Below are 14233 nucleotides of genomic sequence, written 5' to 3' on the forward strand. Positions count from 1 at the left end.
CGAACTTCTTTATTTTCTTACTTTCTACGAACTTCTTTACGCTTTTACGCTCAGGCTCACATTCATGTATTCACATGTCCTGTGTCATATCAGCAAAGACTGTGACTGACTGTATGAATCTTTACTGTATACCTGCTTTTATTGTATATGTCTACTGTATATACCACAAACATGTATATATGTCTATAAATGTGTATACAGTAGACGTATACACAATAAATACAGTTACATAAAGATGCAGTGAAATTATTTTGATTTTATAAATTATTTTTTATTTTAAGTTTAGTTGATTTTTCTTTAGATTTTTTTACTTTTCCTCCGATAGTCGCCTTTTTATGTTCCATCTAAATATTATTATCAGGATGCTCATGTTCAATAGAGGTCAACACACACGCACACACACACACACACACACACACACACACACACACACACACACACACACACACACAGACACACACACACACACACACACACACACACAGTTTCATGTTTCTGTCAATGAATTTAATCATCAAGTTTTCTTCTATAAAACCACAATACTGAGCTGGAAACTTCAGACAGTCTGAGCTCTGATCAGATAAACTAGAGCTGAACCAGAACCAGAACCAGAACCAGAACCAGAACTGAACCAGAACCTGAACCTGAACCAGAACCAGAATCAGAACTGAACCTGAACCAGAAGCAGCCATGGAAAGAGGTCTGATATTCTGTTTTTGTTGCTTTGATTTCTTTTGTTGTAAAAGTTTATTTATTTAACTTTTAGTTTGTTACCTTAGAGCAGGTGAGTCTGAACATCAGGGACAGTCTGACCTTCACCTGTCAGATCTCACCTGTCTGTCTCTCTTACCTGTCTGTCTAATCTGCCTGTCATCTGTCCCTCACTTGTACGTCTCACCTGCCTGTGTCTCGCCTATCTTACACCTGTCTGTCTCTCCCATACCTGTATGTCTATTACCTGTCTGTCTCACATGTCTGTCTCTCTTGTCTCTCCCACACCTGTCCCTCACCTATCTATTTCACAAGTCTGACTCTTACCTGTCTCTCATCTGTCAGTCTCACCTGTCTCATCCACACCTATCTGTCTAACACCTGTCTTTCCCACACCTGTTTGTCTGTCATCTGTCTTTCTCACATGTCTGTCTCACCTGTCTCTCCCACACCTGTACCTTACTTGTTCATCCCACCTGTCTGTCTCTAAAATGTCTCTCTCTCTCAGCTGTCTCTCGTCTGTCTGTCTCACCTGTCTTTCTCACTGTCTGTCGTCCCACTTGTATGTCTCTCACCTCTCTATTTCGCCTGTCTGATGTTTTACCTATCTCTCACCTGTCTCTCCTCACCTGTCTGTCTCTCAGTGGTCCTCCTGCTGTCCGTGTTGTCTCTGGGCGTCTCCTCTCAGCCAATCACAGACGGCCAGCGTTTGTTCTCTATCGCTGTCAGCAGAGTTCAACACCTGCACCTGCTCGCTCAGAGACTCTTCTCCGACTTTGTGAGTGTACGGCGGCTCGCAGGGACAAAACACATACAACACAAAACAGTCAAAATACACACAACACAACACAACACAACACAACACAACACAACACACTACAGGAACCAAAAGACGTTATCGCAGGAAGTGGTGTCATTGACCATCACTGTGTGTATAACTGTGTGTATAACTGTGTGTATTGTGTCTGTTAGGAGAGCTCTCTGCAGACAGAGGAGCAACGTCAACTCAACAAAATCTTCTTACAAGATTTCTGCAACTCTGATTACATCATCAGCCCCATCGACAAGCATGAGACGCAGCGCAGCTCGGTAGGCCCACTACACAGTACTACACAGAACACGCTGTGGTCTGAATCATTCCATGTTCTGAAGCTGTGTTCTCATTGGCTCTAGGTTCTCAAGCTGTTGTCCATCTCCTATCGATTGGTTGAGTCTTGGGAGTTTCCCAGTCGTTCCCTGTCCGGAGGTTCTGCTCCGAGGAACCAGATTTCAGCCAAACTGTCTGAGCTGAAGACGGGAATCCTGCTACTGATCAGGGTGAGAACACACACACTCACACACACACACACATGAATTCATATCACACTAATGACCAACGAGCCTACCTGTGTGAGTAACCACCTGATCCTACAGGCCAATCAGGATGGAGCAGAGCTCTTCCCTGATAGCTCCGCCCTCCAGCTTGCTCCTTATGGAAACTATTACCAAAGTCTGGGAGCCGACGAATCACTGAGACGAACCTACGAACTGCTGGCCTGTTTCAAGAAAGACATGCATAAGGTGAGGAGGAGGAGGAGGACGACGATGTCATGATGATGATGAAGATAATGACGAAGATGATGATTTTATAACGATGTTTGTGTTTACAGGTGGAGACCTACCTGACGGTGGCTAAATGTCGACTCTCTCCTGAAGCCAACTGCACTTTGTAGCTGCAAGTCTCTACAGTGAAGCCACACCCTCGTTGATGCTGTCAGTCTGTGTTTTGTAGCTCTGCCTTTGTGTTCTCTTACTCTGCTAACTAGCGTTAGCGTTAGCGTAGCCTCTGTTCAGTGGTTTAATGAAGCACGTCTAGTTGCTGAAGTCTAAAGAAATGTCGAAATCTGAGGCTTTCTGATGCCATCACAATAAAAGTGTTGTCATCCTGTCAGAATGTCTAATAAAGTTTGTGCTGTGTTGCATTCAGAAGTGTGTCTGTGTGCTAATGATTTCTGAACATCAAACACACCACAAGTTGACGTCGTTGTGATTCTACAAAAATAAAACAACATTCAACTCGAAAACAACAAAAACACCTGTAAAAATTATTTAATCCTTTAATCAATCCAGTTGTATCAATATCAACCAAAAGTTAAACCCTCACACTTATGAAAATAACTTTCTCCATGTGTGTGTTTAGTCGTTATTTCCTCTTATTAAATATAATTTTGCCGCTTAAAACATGATTTACTATCAGCAGTAGTGTGACAGAGGACAGTTTTCTCTGACACCACCAGGAGGCGGCACTGCTCTCACTCGCGTTACATTCGTTGCACCAACAGGGGGCGCAGCAGCTACTTCGGCTGTTTCCGTTTGGCAGTCGTTCATCTTCGCCTCGGCCTAGAACCCTTCTCGGCATTTATCGGATGTTTTCGACTGTTAACGGTCGGTGTGTTCAAATGTTCGGCCGCAGCTCCTCCTGCAGCAGACTGAAGTGAAGAAAGAGCGGAGAGAAAAGAGGGAAACAGACGACAAGAGCGGATAGACGGAGTGTGGAAGCGGAATGACGGTGCTGCAGGAACCTGTCCAGGTAAACACACAAGTTAAGGTCGTTGTCATGAGTAGGGTAAGGCGTATTTTTGAAAGCCGTGCTCTCTGCTCCCTCCCGGCCTCAGCGGCTGGTCCAGTCCGCGGTGTGAGAGCTTCCCCCCGCCACAGGCCCCGCAGCCCGCCGCTAACAGAAAGGAGGGTTTTATGGGTGGTATTTGTGTCAAAAGTATAATAATCACACTGAGAATTGGTCTATCGAGGGGCTCATCACTTAAACACAATGCTAGTTCGTGTGCTTACGTCCGGTGGTTACAGTTCAGAGAGGTCACACCAGACACCTTTAAAAATCTGTCACATTGAGGTTTCCGCTGGTGTTGATAGAAAAATATACTGAGAGGAATCATTCTTTGGACCATTTGAGACTTCCTTGGTACCGCACGTCGCTTCGGCATTGATGTAATGGATAAATTATGTTTTAGTTTGATGATTTAACATTGATTTCACATATTTGTCTCATGTTTCTGTGCTGTGGCTGAGGTCAAAATGCGTCGCCGAGTGCGACAGTAGCAGCGCAAACACTTGTTAAAGTTCATATTCTTCTGTCATAAACCATGCCTGATTTAATATATACATGCCGAATACACCAGTGAACAGCACTGATCGGCTACGGTCATTTAGAGAGGTGTGTGTTTCTACTGATGAGCAGTGCGATAATAATTAGCTGGAATTCAAATTGAGTTTTGTATTACTAGCGGTGCTAATGCTGAAATGCTAACCGTGGAGTAATGTTAGCCGGCTAACACCGAGGCTAACGTGTAGCCGAGCGGCTCCAGTTATCAGAAATTCACCTTTAAAGTTTATAAGAAAACACAGACGGCTCTGTTAGACTGTGTTCAGTTTGACCTCAGAGCAGCTGCAGTACAGGAGCTACAGTTAACCAAAAACTGGTTAAAACTGCTTATTCCTAACGTTAACTAACCACAGCTAACTTAGCTGCCTGTTAACAATATTAGCCATCAGCTGGTTAGCTGCCATGTCAGCCAGTCAGACCAAATCTAATGGACTAAAAACAGACTGTAGTTCAGTGTGGTGGTTCAGGTCCAGTCCGTATTTAAACCTGTAAATCACAGTTGTGTTTGTGATTTCAATACAGGAAGCAACATTAGCACAGCAAATTGAAGATGACTATGCTAATGCGGTGCTCTATTCACTGGAAGTTAAGTGATGTGGCTGTTCAGATTTTATAAGCGTCATATATTCAATCACAGTAAAAGTCAATAATCAGTCACTGCAGGTTGATCTCTGCTGATGTAGAAACCTAATCAGGTTACCTGCCTGATCACTGAACAGCTGTACGCTAACCAGGTGATCACAGGTTAACACATCAGGCTTCCTACCTCTGTCTCTGTGTTTGTCAGTGGACACAATGCAGTACACATCTGCATACTGATGATTATTCTGAGGGTATAGTTTGTTACATCACCTTTATGGGAAAGGAAGCAGCTTATTATCGTATTATACATGTATGATAACAATAATACTGAACAGCGTGTTGCTGTGTTTAAACACAACATCATATTTAGGGCCAGGTTTCTAGTGCAGGTTGCTGGTATTGTGCTTAAATTATTTCCACCAGCAAAGCACTTATAACGCAGGATAGTTTTACACACACTCACACACACATACAGTGATGTCTAATAATGCCCTCATATGTCACACAGCCAACATTAGCACAGTTGTGTTCAGGACAGACCCTCCAAAGGGGCCACATGAGAAGGAGCAACTTCAGTCTGGAGACTGGACTCTGCACCAGCTCGCTCTCTGCTTCTCTCCGAACATTTATGCGATTTTTTTTTATGATTAATTTGGGCTGGTATGAAGTGAGCGACTGCCTAAAAAAGGCTGCTGCACTCAGCTTAAGCCCACATACAACCTTCAGGGTGCTTATAATAATAACTTTATTTATATAGCACCTTTAAAAACAGAATGTTTACAAAGTACTTTGACAGACAAAGCAAAGGCAGGGACTCAGGAAGATTACGGAATACAAAACAGATTTAAGCAACGTTCAGGTCAACACAGCACAGAGGAAACTTCTATATGGGGGATACTGATCTGTGGTCTTTAATCTGAGCTCGAGAGAACTGCACTCCCTCTCTTACAGCCCTTTTACACACAATGCATTAAAAGTGCATTGTATGTAAAAACCTGTGATGTCCACTGCTATCCAATACACCAAACCACCCTGAGTGCTTCTAAGTGTGTTTAATTTATTGGAGCCAGTACAGACCAGAGACATGTTTTAGGCTAACTGTCCCAGAGATGACACTGTAACATTCTAATATAAAAGTTCATAAAATCTCTGATGCTAATGTTAATGAGAGCAAAGAAGTACAACACTTGGACTAGGTCAAACCACAGGTGGTCAGGTCTAGGACCATTGACATTTTGAATTTCTGGTCCTAGGCCTGTTACTTATCTTATTAGTTCTGTACATATTTTTTAGGATACACTCGTTTACTTACTTAATTTGATATGCCCTTCATTGTAATGTTGCACTATCCACTTTGCTGCTGTGACTCTGTACATTTCCCTGTTGTGGGATGAATAAAGAATGATCTTATCTGTTTCTAAAAACACATATTTCTGGGAGATAAGTAAAGCTTCATGCGATGCTCACGCCTTCCTTCATAAGACGTAGCTGGAGCTAGAAGTTGGAGATGTTGACTCGTCAGAGGTTTAGTTCGTAAACTGCTGTAGCTGAAGAGCTCATCGTTAACCGAGTTTGTGCTCTGTCTTTGGTTTTGTCTGCTGTTCTCTTCCCTTCCACGAAATAATGGTTTCAGTTAAAAGCTATTGAAGAAGCATAATGAAACTCCTGTGGAATTTAGCTTAACAGGCGCAATTGAACTGTATATTAAAAACTGTGTCTGTGAACCATGTCTCGGTAGTGCAGCAGAGAGTTCATTTAGTCAACGTAACTTAGACTTAATATGTTCATCAACAAACCCCAGTTTTCATTGACTAAACATTTGTGCCCTTAGCTCCAAACTCACAGGTGAAATTTAACACCTGCGCCCTCCTTGCTTTGCAACAAGCAATAAAGGGTTGTCCAAAAATAGAAGACCATAGAAGAGCGGGGCTTCCTCCATTGTATCACGCCCCGTTCGGTCAACTTTGTAACTGTTATGTCGAGTATAAGCATTTTTAATTTTGTTTCCTAAATGATTTTAAATACGTTTTTAAAGTTACAGAAGGATGGCTCAGTGTGAGAGCTCACCACGTCTGCTGTTGGTTACATGTGTTATAGGAAAACTACAGGTCTGAGATCAGTGTACTTACACCTTCATGTGTGTCAACACTTAATGCTTTTAACTTTCACAAGCGAGGACTAGTTGAGTATATGGGGTCAGGACTTGTTTAAGATGTAGGGTTGAGACTGGTTAATGTGGGACCAGAACAACTTGACGAGTCAGGACTAGTTGATGAGGGATTCAGGAATAATTGTCAATGTGGGATCGGTTCTATTTGGCGTGAGGTCAGGACTTGTTTAAGAGGTGGGATTGGGATTGGGATTGGGGCCAGGACTAGTTGATGTGGGGTCAGCACTAGTTGACGATGTCGGGTTTGTCTGTCTCATAATAAACCTGTCTCTCTCTCTCACTCTGCCTGTCTGTCTCTCTGTGTTCAGGCTGCAGTGTGGCAGGCTCTGAACCACTACGCCTACCTGGACGCCGTTTTTCTTGCTGAGAGACTCTATGCTGAAGGTAACACCTGTCTGTCTCTAAGTGACGTCTACATGTTGACCTGTCTCTCTCACTGTCTGTCTCTCAGTAAAGTCTAGGTATTTACTGTTGTGTCTTTCTACCTGTCTGTCTCTAAGTGAGGTCTGCATGAATACCATTCTGTCTTTCTACCCGTCTGTCTCCAAGTGATGTCTGTATGTCAACCTGTCCGTCTGACTGAACACCTGTCTGTCTCTCAGTGAGGTCGGAGGAGGCCCTTTACCTGTTGGCTACATGTTATTACCGCTCTGGGAAGCCATATAAAGCGTACCGGCTGCTGAAGGCTCACAGCTGCTCCACACCACAGGTTCGATTCCTGTTGGCAAAATGCTGCGTCGAACTCAGCAAGTAAGCACACACACTCACAAACGCACAAAATAACACACACAGAAAACAAGTTACAACTAATTATTCTATGGTGTTGGTTTGTACTAGATTCTGATTGGCTGCAGGCTGTATTTCAATTTCTTTGTTCTAAAATAAAGTGCTAGCTACATTAGCCTTATGCGATTTGTTAACACGCTAACATTCTGTGGGAATCACTGCGTCGTGTTGTCAGCCTGCTGTCACATTACATTGTATGTTCATTTTCCATCTGCAGTTTTTACTTTGACTCTTGCTAACGTAAGGTTAGCATTGCATGCCATTATTTTCTGATACTGTGCACCTGGTTGGCCATTATCCCGAATATAACGTAGGTAACCAACCCGCCTTTTGTCTTCATTTGTCTCTATCTCACTCTACCTTTCTCTTTCTTTCTGTCTGTCTGTCTGTCTGCCTGTCTCTCTCTCCCTGTCTGTCTTACTCTGTTCTTCTCTGTCTGCCTGTCTCTCTCTCCCTGCCTGTCTCTCTTTCTTTGCCTGTCTCTCTCTCCCTGTCTGTCTTACTCTGTTACTCTCTGTCTGTCTGTCTCTCTCTCTCTCTGCTTGGCTGTTTTTCCTTCTTGCCTGTCTGTCTGTCTCCCTGCCCGTCTTACTCTCTGTCTGTCTGTCTCCCTGTTTACTTGCCTGTCTTTCCTTCTGCCTGTCTGTCTTCCTATCTCCCTGCCCGTCTGTCTCTCTCTCTCCCTCCCTGCCTGCCTGTCTCTCTCCTTTTCTATCTGTCTCTCTCCCTGTCTCTCTTTCTTTCCCTGCCTGCCTGTCTTTGCCATTGTCTGCATGTCTCTCTTTCTGCCTGTCTGTCTCTGCCTGCCTGTCTCTGTCCTTGCCTCTTTGCCTGTCTCTCTGTCTGCCTGTCTCTCTTCCTATCTCTGTCTCTCTCCCTGCCTGTCTGTCTCTCAGGCTGGCTGAAGGAGAACAGGTTCTGATTGGTGGAGTGTTGAACAAACAGAAGAGTCAGGATGACATCATCACAGAGTTTGGAGACTCCGCCTCCTTCACGCTGTCGTTACTGGGACATATTTACTGGTAAGAAACAGTCCTCCCAGTCTGTTACTGATTTTAGACTTCCTCTTTACTCACCTGTCTCTCTCTCTCTGAGCAGTAAGACAGATCGTGTTGCTAAAGGTGCCGAGTGTTTCCAGAGAAGTTTAACTCTTAACCCGTTCCTGTGGTCGCCTTTCCAGAACCTCTGTCATCTAGGTAACACACACACACACACACACACACACACACACACACACACACACACACCTCTGTCACTGACCAACATCATGTGATCAATATATTGATGGATGTGGTCTGTTACAGGAGAGAAACCAGATCCAGATCAGGTCTTCAGGTTGTCCTCTTTACAGAACTCCTCTATAGCCCCGCCCCCTCCCTCTGTTAGCCCTGCTCAAAACCCCTCCCACCGCCTAGACACTGCCCTCATGGAGACGCCACAGGACACACTAGTACGTACTACGAATGCAGCAATGATATCAGTAATCAATCAGTTATCTATTGAGTCAGACGTAATGATCGGATGAAATGTGTTTTTTCTTTTCAGGAGTTAAATCGTTTGAATTTAGAATCGTCTAATGGAAAGCTGACGTCTGATTTGTCAGTCTCCTACATTGACTCCTCCCTCATCTCCCCGGAGACCGGCTCCCTGTTAGGCAACACGGTTTCTATGGCGTCAGCTGGCTCCCTACTGTCTAAACAGAACAAGCCCAAGAGTGGGCGGAGTTTACTGGGAGGACCTGCTGCGCTTAGCCCTCTGACGCCCAGGTGAGTCCTGTTCATGATGAGTTACAGCTTGTTTCCTGTTTCACATTCACAAGTCAAAGGTTGCATGATCAGAGGACCAATAGAAACACTGCTCACTGTAAATGTGAAAGTTAACAGTTAATGATCACACTGAACACATGACCACACAGACTGTTCTCTTGTTTAGTTTACCTGTCCGCACCTGGAGCTGGATTTTAACTTGAAGTAAACAGATTAGTCCTCCATCACTTCCTGTAGAATCACATGAAGAAGAAATATGAAGAAGAACCTGTTTCAGTGTTCATGTGAACACCCGGATCGTTTTAACTCACACCTGATCTGTGTGAGCCTTCATTATGTCATCATACAGAACAATCAGTGTGTGTGTGTGTGTGTGTGTGTGTGTGTGTGTGTGTGTGTGTCTGTGTGTGTCTGTGTGTGTCTGTGTGTGTGTGTGTGTGTGTGTGTGTGTGTGTGTGTGTGTGTGTGTGTCTGTGTGTGTAGTTTTGGCATCCTGCCCCTGGAGCCCAGCCCAGGAGACCCCACATATCTACAGAACTATTCCGCTACAATGGAAACGCAGTCAACAGCTCCCAATAAAAAGGTACACACCTTATACAACCCTCTCTCCTTACTTGTCTGTCTCTCTCCTTTGCCGTCTCTCTTCACCTTATGTCTCTCTACCTAACTGTCTGTCTTCTCCCCCATCTCCTTCTCCTTACCTGTCTGTCTGTCCCCCTCACTGTCTTTCTCTTCACCTGTCTGTAACTCTCCTTTCATGCTTCTCTCTACACCTGCTACCTCTCCCTGTCTCTTTCTCTTCGCCTGCTGTCTCTCTACTTCCATCTCCCTCTCCTTACCTGTCTGTCTTTCTCCTTCCCTGTCTTTCTCTTCACCTGCCTGTCTTTTTCCTTTCCTGTCTCTCTCCACCTGTCTATCTCTCCTAACCTGTCTCTCTGTCTGTCTGTCTCTCTCTCTCAGTCTGTCTCCAGGATCAGTCAGTCAAAGTCTGTCTTCAGTCAGAGCGGTAACAGCAGAGATGTTCTTCCCATCCCCTTCAACCAATCACAGACCACAGCTCCTCACGCCAGGTAACTACAGCAACCAATCACAGAGCTCCGTTCCTCTTACGTCCCTTTGCTGGGTACCTGTAAGAGGGGCAGGGCTCTTTATGTCCGCTGAGACTTCATGTAGCTTCACCTCATCTTGTGTCTTATGTCCAGTCTCTCAGTGACCACCTGTCTGTCTCTCAGTGGCTCCCCTCAGGTTCTCAGTCCCAGTATGTCTGGTCCTCCAAACGTTCAGCCCAGAAGAAGCTCCAGACTGTTTACAAGTGCCAGCTCTACTGCCAAGGTACGACAGTCATCCTGCAGCACTAACACTCTCAGTAAACATGCTGTTGTAAATATACCGACATCATTTCTGTGTGCAGGAGAACAGTAAGAAGTTAAAGATGAAGTTTCCGACGAAGATCCCAAACAGAAAAACTAAATGTAAATCAGCAAAGACGTCAAACAGCAGCAACCTGAACGAGAGTCTGGACATCCTGAGACTGGATCCCAGTCTGAGTCTCCCCGACGCCAGGATCCCCCAGTACCAGAGAGCCGCTGCAGGTAACACTATCACTAATACTATGAAATACCGCTGTACACTCAGGACCAGAGAGCTGCTGCAGGTAACACTATCCCTGAAATACTGATTTCATCTTCTGTAGTCAAAACAGGAAGTTGCTTCATAGGTGTGTACTTAGACATCACTCTGACATCATGAACAGTGTTTAGATACGTGTATGTTTTCTGTGTGTGTGCAGACAGCGTGATGGCGTTGCTACGGGAACTGGGGCGTGGTTACCAAGCGCTGTGCTCGTACAACTGCAGAGAAGCCGTCAACATCCTGACGTCCCTCCCTCCCCAGCACTACAACACCGGCTGGGTCCTCACGCACATTGGCAGGGCGTACTTTGAACTGGCCGAGTACACGCAGGTAACACACCTGACGCACGTAACACACCTGACGCAGGTTACACATTTAGCTAGCTATTAGCTGACACAGTTCAAACATACCTGACTCGGTTGACACAGGTGGCGCACTGCTGACACAGTGCCACACTCAGCTGACAGGTAACACCCAGCATCACATACCTCACACAGGTGATTCCCTTCACACAATTTTCTTTGCTATACCTGTGACAGTGGGTGGCTTTGGCAATATTGTAACCATGACAATCATGCCAATAAAGCTTATTAAATTGAAATTGAATTGGGTGTCAGCGAGAGATCTGATTGATCAGCTGTGGTCGCATTTGGTTTCTGTCCAGGTGAGGCTTGCTGTGGTGGTGTCATGATGATGTCATGATGATGTGTTTGTTTGTAGGCGGAGCGTCTCTTCAGCGAGGTTCGCAGGATCGAGTCGTACAGAGTTGAAGGGATGGAGATTTATTCGACGACACTGTGGCACCTGCAAAAAGATGTCGCACTGTCCGCTCTGTCCAAAGACCTGACCGATATGGACAAGAACTGTCCTGAGGTAACCACACCTGTCCGAACACACCTGTCCAAACACATCTGTCCAAAGACCGTTCTGAACTATAGTTTTTAATGGACCATAAGACAAGACCCAACCAACGCCCCACCACAAAGTTTTCGTTTTCATTAAGAAATGTCAGGTGTTGTCTGATAGCTGGTCTCTCTGTCTTACTACCTGTCTGTCTCCCTGTCTGACCACCCGCCTGACTACCTGTCCCTCTGCAGGCCTGGTGTGTAGCAGGTAATTGTTTCAGTCTGCAGAGAGAGCATGACATCGCCATCAAGTTCTTCCAGAGGGCCATCCAGGTGAGCTTCTGTTACCATGTTTACTGTTAGTTACTGTTAGTCTCTCTCACCTGTCTCTCTGCCTGTCTTTCTCTGTCCGTCTCTCTCTGGGGCTGTAAATGTTTGTGTCCCTGTCTCTACGTACTTGTTTCTCTCTCTCTGACCTGTCTGTCTCTCTCTGTGACCTGTCTCTCTGTTACCCCTCTGTCTCTTTGCAAACTGTCTCTCTCTGGGTCGGCATGTCTCTTTCTGTGACCCATCTGTCTCTATCACTGTCTCTGTACCCATCTGTCACCTGTCTGTCTCTCTAACCTGTCTCTCTCTGTACCTGTCTCTCAGGTTGACCCGGGCTTTGCGTATGCCTACACTCTGTTGGGTCATGAGTTTGTCCTGACGGAGGAGTTGGACCGAGCTCTCGCCTGCTTCCGTAACGCCATCCGAGTCAACAACAGACACTATAACGCCTGGTACGCTAACCATGCTAACTAACAAATGTTACATAAAGTGGACAACACATGTATATACAGTATATGTATGTCTGACTGTGTGTGTGTGTGTGTGTGTGTGTGTGTGTGTGTGTAGGTACGGTCTGGGGATGATTTACTACAAACAGGAGAAGTTCAACTTGGCAGAAATCCACTTTAAGAAAGCCTTGAGCATCAACCCTCAGAGCTCTGTGCTGCTCTGTCACATCGGAGTGGTATGTTAGCCTGTAGCATCCTCTATCTAACACAACTGCTCTGTTAGCATGTAGCAGTAATCCTCTCCTCTACAACAGTTATTATACATGTGTGTGTGTGTGTGTGTAGGTGCAGCATGCCTTGAAGAAGTCCGATGCAGCTTTAGAGACTCTGAACAGAGCCATCGGGATCGACCCCAAGAACCCGCTCTGCAAGTTCCACCGAGCATCCATACTGTTCGCCAACGACAAGTACAAGGTACAGTCTCTGTGTCACCATGACGACCTGTCTCTCATCACCGACCTGTCTCTGGCCCGACTGTTGCTGCTTGTATTGGACCTGTCTCCTTCAATGAACTGCCTGCGTGTCTCTCTGGCCCTGTCAGTCTCAATGACCTGTCTGTCTCTCTGTCACCACGACCTGGATCTCTTACTTGACCTGTCTGTCTTTCTGTCATCATGATGATGACCTGTCTGTCTTTGTCTTTTGCCTGTCTCTTCCTGACCTGTCTGTCTCTCTGCAGGCTGCGCTGCAGGAGTTGGAGGAGTTGAAGCAGATTGTTCCCAAAGAGTCTCTGGTTTACTTCCTCATAGGAAAGGTAACAAACACCTGTTGACCTTTAACCTCTCACAGTCACACCCCTTCATGAACACTGCTGATCTGAACCCCTACCTGTCTGTCCACCTGTCTCCCCTCAGGTGTATAAGAAGCTGGGCCAGACTCACCTGGCTCTGATGAACTTCAGCTGGGCGATGGATCTGGATCCTAAAGGAGCAAACAACCAGATAAAAGAAGCCATCGACAAGAGATACCTGCCAGAGGATGAAGGTGAGACAAGTAACAGGTAACTGACATAGCAGGGGAACTCTGGTTTCTTAGCAGACTCGGTTAGCTTTAGCCTTCCTTGTAGCTGCTAACTGGTTAGCGTAACTGGGAGACTGGTTTCTTTTGGCTGATTCATTTCTCTCTCCACCTGTCTCTCTCCCCATCTCTTTATCTCTTTCTACCTTTTTTCTCTCACTACCTGTCTCCTCTCTCTTTCTATATCTGTACCTGTCTCTCTCTCTCCACCCGTCTGTCTGTCTTTAGCAGCGGAGGTGGACGACAGTCAGGACAGCAGCATCATGACGGACGCTGACGACACGCAGCTCCACACGGCTGAGAGTGATGACGTCCTTTAACCCCGCCTCTCTCATCTAATCCCACCCCCTGCTTGAACCAAGCCCCACCCCCACTCTGATAACCCGGAGGAGTATTGTTGCTAGGCAACATTCTGACGACAGATCTTCAGTTTAGCTCCGCCCCCGCTCCTTCTTGTTCTCTGATGGCTGAAACAGACTGCTGCTGCCCTGAAGCCCCGCCCCCTGCTCCTCCTCCTCCTCGTATGTCATCGAGCTTGTCCTCTGACATCACAGCTGTTTTTTATGTTCTTTTTATCATCGTTATGGAATAAACAATAAAAATATGTAAACCCCGCCTACTGCTGTCTGTCCTGTTCCTGTCACCAACAGTCAGAGCAGCTCTGATTGGGCCAGGTGAGTGGAGGTCACATGACACAGCATTCAAAGCTGCTCTGACTTTTGTTTTAC

At 45.7% G+C, this 14233-nt stretch overlaps 2 protein-coding genes across 2 annotated transcripts; both read left to right on the top strand.

The window, feature by feature from the left end:
* The first annotated feature begins 690 nt into the window (after positions 1–690).
* gh1 (growth hormone 1) lies at positions 691–2679 on the top strand. The gene is made up of 6 exons (XM_069675795.1): positions 691–700; positions 1356–1489; positions 1684–1800; positions 1885–2028; positions 2125–2271; positions 2361–2679. Exons 1-6 carry the CDS (start codon positions 691–693, stop codon positions 2421–2423), a joined length of 615 nt encoding a protein of 204 aa, XP_069531896.1. The 3' UTR covers positions 2424–2679.
* A 468-nt stretch (positions 2680–3147) lies between these two features.
* cdc27 (cell division cycle 27) lies at positions 3148–14120 on the top strand. The gene is made up of 20 exons (XM_069676123.1): positions 3148–3280; positions 6932–7007; positions 7226–7373; positions 8306–8431; positions 8508–8605; positions 8714–8859; positions 8955–9175; positions 9659–9758; positions 10136–10245; positions 10408–10507; positions 10587–10767; positions 10965–11137; positions 11528–11680; positions 11905–11985; positions 12304–12431; positions 12547–12664; positions 12774–12902; positions 13168–13242; positions 13343–13472; positions 13734–14120. The coding sequence occupies exons 1-20, from the start codon at positions 3254–3256 to the stop codon at positions 13823–13825; spliced, it is 2412 nt and encodes an 803-aa protein (XP_069532224.1). The 5' UTR covers positions 3148–3253; the 3' UTR covers positions 13826–14120.
* The last annotated feature ends 113 nt before the right edge of the window (positions 14121–14233 follow it).

Source organism: Semicossyphus pulcher, unplaced genomic scaffold (assembly GCF_022749685.1).
Source record: "Semicossyphus pulcher isolate SPU_LCO1_2020_fin unplaced genomic scaffold, fSemPul1.0.p SCAF_25, whole genome shotgun sequence".
Taxonomy (NCBI): Eukaryota; Metazoa; Chordata; class Actinopteri; order Labriformes; family Labridae; genus Semicossyphus; species Semicossyphus pulcher.